This window comes from Montipora foliosa, chromosome 2 (genome assembly GCF_036669935.1).
Source record: "Montipora foliosa isolate CH-2021 chromosome 2, ASM3666993v2, whole genome shotgun sequence".
NCBI classification, from domain to species: domain Eukaryota; kingdom Metazoa; phylum Cnidaria; class Anthozoa; order Scleractinia; family Acroporidae; genus Montipora; species Montipora foliosa.
In genome coordinates, this window is record NC_090870.1 from 6,768,045 (window position 1) to 6,777,873 (window position 9,829).

The window sequence follows — 9,829 nt, forward strand, 5'->3', positions numbered from 1 at the left end:
TACGTAAAGGAAGCAATTAATTCATCATTTAAAAAATGTTTTAAAAGAATTTATGGTGTTTAGTTGGGAGGGTCGTCTGCTGGTTCCGGATCCGGCCACAGGATCGGATGTTCTGTATAACATACAATTAACTGTGTTGACAAATCGACATTGGGCGGCGAATGATAAGATAAAGAAATGACCTAAGGGGGTGATACGTTAGTTTAAAGATAAGAACTCGGTTACTTGAAGAGAAGATAAGAGCTACAAGAATTTTGATCGTTCAGATGAGGGAAAACCACAGAGCCCTTGGTGGATCATTAGAAGGGATGATTGCCGAGCCTCCAACAAGCGGCGTTCGTGGTGCTTTCAATATCGCTCCGCTTCCTGTCGCAACTGTTGTCGCAAGTAAAAAGGTTTGGGCATCTGCATGATGGCGACTCGGCGTCTCTGAATCCAAAAGCTGTAGCCCACAAAACGTAGTTTTTATAAAACTTCCCGCGGTCATTGCTTCACAGGAAATATATTTCTTATATTTGTGATTTCTCTTTTTCTCGGTCAAAATGTCGTACCTTGAGTCTTTTCCGACTTGGTCGATCATCCGTTCCAAAAGGCTTGTTAGGTTTTCAGATTTCAGGTTCTTAACGAAGTATATTTTTTCGTGACTGATCCCATATGTTTACCCAAAATGTTGATCCTTGATCCCGAAAACGATGAGAGTTTTGATCCCTGAACCCGCAAAAATTTGATCCCTGATCCCTGATTCTATGAAAAATACTGCTGATCCCGATCCCGCGGATTGTGATTCCAGATCCCAGGGCTGTGATTCCTTGTTCCGGGCCCTTTTCAGGTCTTTGATCCCTGATCGCATAAACCTCGTTACGACCTTGATATTTGTTAAACCTCTTGTTACTGAGCTGAAAATTCAGTGGCTATGTAGGCCAGACTGGGAATGATTTCTTGAGCTTGACCTCGAGCAAAGGATTGGATTCTATTACTGTATTTTTTGCCTTGTAAAGCACTCACGTCCGCTTAACCTTTAGGTTGGAAATAATCGAAAACGGAAGGCTCAGGTACGCAAAAGAGTAATAGGTCTTGGGTTTCAATATAAAGATTCTAATAACCATGAATGATGTATTATAAAATGTACGGATGACGTTCTTAGATCTTTGATGTAAAATCTGTGCAATATATACAAAATTTTCTTTTTTTTTAGTTTTGCTTTGAACGTCTGAATGATAGCGCGTAGGCGTTTCGCAAAGGAAACAGGTATAGTCAAAGCTCCGACTGTAAGATCGTGAAAGGAGTAACTCATGGTTGCATTACTGAGAATTTACGATACGAACCACAGCAATAGCTTCGAAGAAGGTAAATTACAATCCAAAATCCTCTCTTTAAAATTTGTATCGCCTTGTTGGAATTGTGTACTTGGAACTGATTACGAAGAGCAACTAAGAAACAAGTCTGACAAGTAACGCACACTACTCATAGGTGTAGACAATTTTCGTAACAGTATAATGCGTAGTATACTTCCGATAAACGAGGGACTTGCATTTTTCATGAATCAGCATCATGGTCGGTGACTCGGTGACAAATTATCCCCACGGGCCATAAATGCAGCTTACTTGCGCTTACGACTGGTCGTTTGGTTTACGAGAGACAGAAACTGCAAAAATTGTTGTGTCTAGTTTCATCAGTCTAGTCTAATAACTCGAGGTATGATTAACTTGAATTAGTAGAATGGGTCTGTATTCAGTGTCCTCTGGAAAGAGGGCAGAGGCAGACCATGCAGTAAATTGTGGGTCCTTATCTGCGAAAGGTCAGCGATTCTCCTAGCCCAGCCGTTTAAACTTTTAATTCAGTCCTTCCAATGACACAAGCCATGGCATTATCCACCTTCAGAATTTGTTTAATTTAGTGCGTGCACGTCAGGGAAAAGGGCGATTAAGAGTTGAATAAGTATGGAAATGCGGCGGTTTCCTTTCAGATCTGGGGCCCATTTCCCGAAAGTCCCGAAACTTTACGGGCCATTTTCGGGTTTCACAATTCCCTTTGTATTTCAAGAACGGAGAGGATTTAAGTCGTCAAACTTCACAGACGTGTTTATTTTAGTTAGCTTGAAAACACGTTAAAAGAGCGGCTTTCCAAAACAAGCGGTTAGCAATTTCACAAATGGCTTTTCGGGCCCGAAAAGTTTTCGGGACTTTCGAGAAACGGGCCCCTGCAGGGACGAAACGCACAGGAAATATGCTAACACAGAAATACCAGATGTGTAAAAACATTGAATAGATGGAATCGTCTGCGGCCCAGATGCTGTTAAACCACCTTTTTTTGGCTTTCAACTCAATTAAAATATTTTTTGCTAGGACTTAGGCAAAAACGTTTTTGAGACCTTAAGTTTGTAGTAAATCTCAGTCGAGTTGATCCCATTTGTTGAACCGTGAAAACAGGTTTTTGTGGCCCTCCAGCCTTGCCCAAGGTTTATTTGTTGTTGACACAAAGATGGGGGCTCGAGTGTTTGTGATGTAAATTTTGTAAAAGAAGGTAGACTTTAGTTAATTGAGAATCGCCGAATGAACCAAAGAGAAAAATCACTGATACTATACTGATATCTGGGGTCATTTTCCCAGACTAGGGCACGATCCATTATTGATCCCTTTGAAAGCCCGTCTTGTCAACTTACGGCGCCTTGCGCTTGTTTGCTTTTCCCAAAAAATTGACCGGCGTGCAATTTAGTCGGCGTCGTAAGTGGCCCTGGAAAGCTCTTTCCATTTCCGGTTCCGGCTATTGAGGGTTGATGATTGGCTAACTACATTTACACGTCCATATAATCAAATAACTGAGGTGACAAATACGTCGCGAAGTGCAAGCACATTACGTGCACTAAAGATCAATCCATCATAATTCCACTGTCTCACGTTGCCATATTTTAATTTCCATCTTAGCTGCAGCTTGGCAGAGACGCAACATGGTCAAGGCTGAAGTCAAAGCTACGAGCGAGAAACCACCTATTGGCGACGGAACGCAAGTTTTCTACAAAGTCAAGATGGTGGATGATGAGCAGAATGCGACAGGAGATAAAGGGGAAATTGTGGTGAATTTTCAAGATGAGGGGCAAAGAAGGTCTCCTCGATCGGGTGTCTTTATTTGTCTACTGATTTTGGTGCTGTTGGTAGGCTTTCTAGTCGTCTACCTTATCCAGAGATCAAGAGGGTAATAATTATAAGCAAACATTTTTAATAATTTTCTTTTAGGAATTTTGATTATTTTTCATGTCGATTTTAAGCTCTGTATTTATGATCATTTAGCATTCAAAATTGTCCGGCGGTGAAGTCCTTGCTGATCCTATTTTCGCTTCACCTCGATGTAATCTGGGTAAAAGAACGCTAGCATTAGTTAATTAATACTATACGCATTTGTCAGATCCAGCTGTGGAATTACTATGGCCTAGTGGTTGTTTGCGCTTGCTCTCTTCTTGGTTGTGTTTGTCATCTGCGATTGGGAGACCAAAAGAAACCGCTTGGGCATTCCAACAACCACAACTTCTCGCTTCAAGCCTTCGATGTTTTTTTCCGGAAAGACGTCTCAATGTCAAAAAGCTCATTTCATTTTGCAGCTTTAATTAATACTGCTTTTGTGTTTTTATTTTTGTACGATATCTAATGGAATCCGTCGACTTTTCTCTCCAGAGAACCAGTGAAGGAGAATTGGAGAGCTTGCTTGCAGGCTAGTTTCTAGAGAACTTTTCTTGCATGTTAATAGTTTCATTTAACTCCAACATATGAAGCTCGAGAAGATCCTGAGCGATTAATTGACGTTTTCTCAATCCTTTAACGCAAGACAGAAGCTTAATTAATGGACGTTAAGTTCTGTTAAGAAAAGTTGATGCGGTCTAAAGTTCTTGAAGAAGCGTTGGTGGTTATTTAAAGTTATGGTCGTAATCGTCACTCATTCTCGATTTTATTCTGCACATTGACAAGAGAAATTTTGTTTTCTGAAAGAAGTTTTTAAGTGGATTTTCGATTTGTGGGTTCTAGCGGATATTGGGTTCGGGTCTTGTGGCTTTAATTTGCTTCTAGATCCATTTCAGGTGGGCTTATTATCTACTCCAACCCACCAATCAATGATAGCATTTTAATTTTTCTAACCGCAGTGTCAACATTTAATGAGATGTTTCTGCTCCTTTGGTTGATGTAAACTGATCCTTTGGCCACAAACCCTCTGCCAAGTTTTATTCCTCCCTGTACTTGATTTCACCATGAATGCTTTCCAGTTAACACCCACAGAAGATAAAAATACCTTATTAATTTAAAATTTACCCAAATAAGACTTTTAAGTGGACTTAACTTCATGGAATAAGTTGGAACATTCTAAGATGAAATGTTCTTGACTTTTGTGCTTTAATGAAATCAATATACGGTTTCATGGGACGCCATTTACAGTAATTAATAATAATTATTGATATCTGCTCAGCATAGTTGAGCTAAAGGTTCAAAGGAATAATTATTAATAGTACCCATTATCAACCCTTTATCCTCCTCTAATCTTAGATGATTTTTATCTCTGGAAAAAAAAATATCTACAGTGTCTGTTTTGCGTAAGCATGAAGAAGAATGAAGGGCTTGGGGCAGGAAGGATATCAAATTTTTTGCTGTTCGATTTTGCTAAAAACTGGTTGTTTTTTGCAAGACAAAGAAATGAACTAAAGAAGGTTGTCCTGGACTCTTTTCTCTGATTTTTAAAAAGCAAAAGAATGAAGCTTTTCTTTCTTTTTATTGATCTCAAGATAAGTAGTCAAATGGCTACGGGCAGTCTTAATCGTGGAAGAAAGCCAAACCTACTCATATGAATAGTTTGTGAACATGAATTAAAAGCAAAACTTAAAGTCAATATAACAGTGACATAAGCCCCAACTGATGTGGGACAGATGGATGGTTACTGCTAGGTATAGTGGAATTTAATGCAGAACAAAGTGTAGTTGGAGGCGTGGCTCAAAGCTATATGTGTGGAATATTTGTGAAAGCTGAGAGAAAAATATCCATTTGGCAAAACCCTTTTTGTTATTTTCTTTGAAAGATAATATCGAAAGAACTCAACCCAGTATTGTTTATATGAGTGAGTTATGCAGTAACCTGATCACACCTTTTATCATTCTATAGAGAAAGCTATGAAGGACTCAATTTTGGAGATGATTACATTGTGGTAACCAACAGTCCAGATGTGTCAAATAGGTCATCAAGTGCATGGCATCAGAATGTATCTTGGGAAACAAAAGAGGAATTTTACACACTTTCAGATGCAATCAGTAAAGATGATATCATGGGTCTGAGACCGATTTTTAGAAAGGATCTTCCAAGAGACTATATTGCATATTGGGAAGCTAAAATAAATGACAGAAAAGGAGAAAGATATGTCATAATTTCAGCTGGTATGTACTGTTAATTAAAGGTCCTGAGAACCTTTGCACTAAATGGTGGCAGATGAATCATTATTATTATTTTTTTATGTGGACTCGGGGAGCAAGGCTGGCTTGCACAGTGGCGAGAGCACTCGCTTCCTACCAGTGTGGCCTGGGTTCAATTTCCACACTTGGATGACATGATGGGTGACATGTGGGTTGAATTTGTTGCTTCTCTACTCTGCTCCATAGAGTTTTTTTTGGGTACTTTAGTTTTCCCATCTCCCAAAAACCAACACTGGATTTCATTTGGGTTAATTGGAGTTGATTCCAGTGCCAGACATTCTTGAAGTGGACCAAGCCTGATTTATTTTCTCCTGTTAATCACAATCATAATTATTTATTGATAATAAATCGCGGATACTTGGATAAATACACCTTATTCCAAAATGGCCGCCATTTTAGTATTCTTTTGTTTCCATGCAAATTGGCCCTTATGGCCTACCTTTGTTAGGTAAATTCAAGAGAATACTTAACCTTGAACAAGGCCATAAGGGCCAATTTGCATGGAAACAAAAGAATACTAAAATGGTGGCCATTTTGGAATAAGGTGTATGATTAATTGGTAGCAGGACTTTGTGTCATCCAATTCATTCAGTAGTCATACTTGTGATTAGACAAATCGGACTCCCGCTACGCGGTCGTCCAATTTTGTAAATCACTCATATAATTACAAACGGAATTGGACTCCACTCAGTCCTATTACCATTATTTATTGTATGGCTCTGTCTCACAAGGACTGGGAACTACCAAATTCACGAATTTGATTGGCTGAAATCTAGGTTTTTCCCATCTAGATCGGCCTCTAGACCGGTAATGTTTTGCGGTGAAAAAGTTGCAAACTAAAATGCAAAAATATTGAGTATTTTCTTCTACCAATATCTATTTATGAAAGTGCCAAAAGCATGATGAGGAAAAAAGGTAAGGAAGACGAGCAAACTTTGGCATAATTAATTGAATTAAATTGTTGTTGTTTGCCATATAATAAACATCTTATTAACTGAGCTTAGTCAGTGTGTACAGAGAATCTTGACCTGGGTGTGTGTACAGACCTCGCGACCTCAGTCAAGATTCTCCCATACGGACCTCCTGTTCAGTTAATAAGAGCTAAGCATAACGGACTGCAGGCAAACTAGCAGTCTTTTGACTCACTGTGTGGCATGTATCTCTATTTGTAATCCAAAATCACAATTCCAAACCCTTTTGTGTTGGCATCTGATGAATAGCCTTGTGCCTTTGACTGGCTTGTTTGTTAAACAAATTAATTTGAAGGCATCTCTGTTTTACCATGGATTCAAGCCATGCATGACCCAATGGACAGTAATTTATGCATTATGCATTTTGTAGCTAGGCAGACTGGTGATCATCGTCTTGCAGAAGAAGGACCTTTACCAAGCCCTTCAGACATGCTCAGCAATCAAGCAAGGCGGCATGGACATAGCTGCCACCGAGTGTATCGTCTTAGACCTGATGGTCTGATGGCATGTGAGGACAGCACAACAAATCAATTTGTGGCTGCCACAAGGGACATTGATACCGATTCTTGGGTATGTAAGTGGTTTGATAAGTTGGATAGATTTCATTGAAGAGGAAATTGTTGAATAGGAATAAACAAGGCTCAAATTCTGCGTGAAGGCAGCTTTTAAATATATAAAATCCGGAAAATGGAGGACCAAGGACTGACAGAATTCAAATTTTTTTCTGTCATGGCCAAAGTCAGAAAGGTCTTGTCATTCCACGTTCCTCAGAACTTTACAATAAACTGTTGATAGGCATATCAGAGAATTAATGAGAACAGGATATAAATTTAAACCTGGGCAACCTTATTTTGGGGTTTTGAATGAGCAATCCATTTATCTTGCCAGAATATTGAAAACGAGTCGACAGAATTTGTTACTGAGAAGAAGAAAAATTTATCGTATTACAAGTTGAATGCCTAAGCTTAAGCCGGTCATCCGGATAATCTGTACTTAGATTGGTGGGGAGGAAGAGCTTTTTAATGGACCGAGAAAATTGCCTTAGAAAAGGGCCTATTAACTTCATCCATTGTAAGCACTGATCAAACGATTCTGTCGGATTTCCTTGTGAAACTCAATCCTTGTTGTAATTTACTTTTGAGTGGCACAATGTTTGTGTTTCGTTCAGCCTGACAATTTACCCCTTTCGGTTGTCCTGTCGCAGGTGTTTTAGACTCTAACCCGCAAAATCACAGATATTCTTCGTGGCACTGTAAGGGGATAAAGAGAGAACTCTCTCAATGAGCTTTAAGGGTAGGGTATTCCTAAATAAACTAACAAGAATTTTATTTATTTATTTATTTATAAACTTCGCCAAAGACAAATTGGCAGGAGAGATCTCACAGAACTAACGTTCCAATAATGAGACTCCTAAATTTGTGTAACTCTCTGATAACACTTATCTCCAATTCAAATCGAAACGAATGTGCCTTGTATGGAGAAAGACATAAAGGCTCTTTTGTCTGTGTCATCGGTTTATTTTACTTGAAGAGAGACACTTAAGACGAGAATGTAAAGAGATTCTACAGTGATCATTCCGTCAATACCGTAATCCGCTATTGTAGATTGGCCTGTCTTGTTTTGTGTAACGCCCGGTAAGTTTATTTGTCCCAAGCAAGCTTTGGTCAATCGTCAAGCTAGTAGGAAAATCGAGTGATATTTGACCGAAGACAAAATGAAGACAAAGCATTGTGTAAATGGTACGAATTCAGGATAAATACCAAACGTTTTTTTAAAAATGATTTGGGTGTTGTTTGCATTAATGTAAGTCTTAAAATCAGCGTGATAGCCACTTTGAAATTGTCACCTCATAAGAGATACCAAACTTGGGAAAAAAGTATCAAATTAAGGAAATGTACAGCATTGCATTCTGTTTAGAAGTAATCCGTTTAGGGTTTCAAAGCGGTAATCGGAAAACGTTAAGCAATTCATCGGAAGTAGCCAGCGTAGCAGGCGTACAAAGGGGAGAGGGTGGGGGAAGAGGAAGATCGGCAAAAATGGTTGAGTCCCCCTCCCCTCTCTTCTTTACACGCCTGCTACGCAGGCTAATCGGAAGAACTAGGATTTCTAATATAAATGTAGGACATTTCACAGAAACCTGGCCGGTTTAGGCTCTTAATAACTCTATATTTGTTGTTGAACAGGATGTTCATTTGAGGACTCTGGACAAGCAAGTGAATCGTGCATTACCCAGCATGAAAAAAGAATGGGACCAACGTGCTGAAAGCGTCCGTAAAGACCCAGAGTGGGTTAGATTCCAGTGGATGTCAGTGGAAACAGGTAACGAATCCAATCATAGAAAGTGTTTATTTACGATCCCTCTTATCAGGTTTAATTATATTATCCCAGTTTCGTGGTTAATTTCATCTGGTTCAAAGCAGTCTAATTCGGACCTTGCGATCCTTGGTCGGCATACATGCTGAAGTCGTGGCCAAGTCTTTTTTTGGCACAACTGACGACTTACTTGCGTAGGAAATGTGATTCACTATCTTCGAGTTTAGTCAGTTTTTTGTTCAAAAGAAAAATACAAAACTTGACCTCGCGCGTGTTCAAGCAACACCCAGTGAGTTCCTGTTGATGGTGACTTTGAAATTCTCTTCTATCCTATTAGTCATTCGACCAGAGTTAAGCAATCTGTAAACTCCAGGAATTTGACATTGTCTTTAAGGTGAATTGTCCACTACGACAGCGCCGACCAAAAAGACGCCGATGCAAACGCCAACGAGCCCAACGACAGGATTTAACTTTCACCCGCAGGCAACCGACGATGGCTTAAGGGCCGAACTGGGTCTTCGGCCAGGCGACTCAGTTCGTATTCCGCTTGGACAAGGTTTTCGTGAAGTCCGTATCAAATTCGTTGGTTTTCGAGACGGACAGAGAAAGAAAACGAAAAACTGGAAGAGACGTTGGCAAAGGCGACTCTGCCGAGTGTTGTGTAATGTTTGTGAGGGGGAAGGTTACCTTGATTTGACCACGGTCAATAAGCGGTTTTTCAAGCTTACAAAGATAGGAGATCGGTTTATAAAGGTCCAAGTTGATGTTGACGAGTCATTTGTTCGTAGGCATCTAGAAGGTCATGAAATACGGTTCAAAGTTGAGCTGCGAACCCGAAGGTCAACGGTCATGGTGCTGAACTATGGCATTATTCTTGGAAGCAGCAGGATCAAACGTTCTTTCTCGGATAAATATTTCACTTTACCACGTGAAGAATTACTTCCAAGGTACCGCCAGCACCATTACGGCAAATGTATGACTGGATCAGGTCCAGTGGCCTGGGCAAAGATACTTGGTTACTATGACAATATTGCAGCAAGTGCATTGAATTCAAGTTATCCGTAAGTCTGTCGATTTCTCTCATTTAAGAATTGTAATTGTG

General features: G+C 39.7%; 1 protein-coding gene across 1 annotated transcript in view; it reads left to right on the forward strand.

The window, feature by feature from the left end:
• The first annotated feature begins 2,804 nt into the window (after positions 1-2,804).
• LOC137992255 (uncharacterized) overlaps positions 2,805-9,829 on the forward strand; it is an 11,548-nt gene continuing 4,523 nt past the window's right edge. The window contains exons 1-5 of the mRNA XM_068837473.1: positions 2,805-3,192; positions 5,139-5,407; positions 6,785-6,984; positions 8,598-8,733; positions 9,122-9,788. Of these exons, the coding sequence (XP_068693574.1) occupies positions 2,948-3,192; positions 5,139-5,407; positions 6,785-6,984; positions 8,598-8,733; positions 9,122-9,788 (1,517 nt within the window). The 5' untranslated portion in view covers positions 2,805-2,947. The remainder of the gene's footprint in view (positions 3,193-5,138; positions 5,408-6,784; positions 6,985-8,597; positions 8,734-9,121; positions 9,789-9,829) is intronic.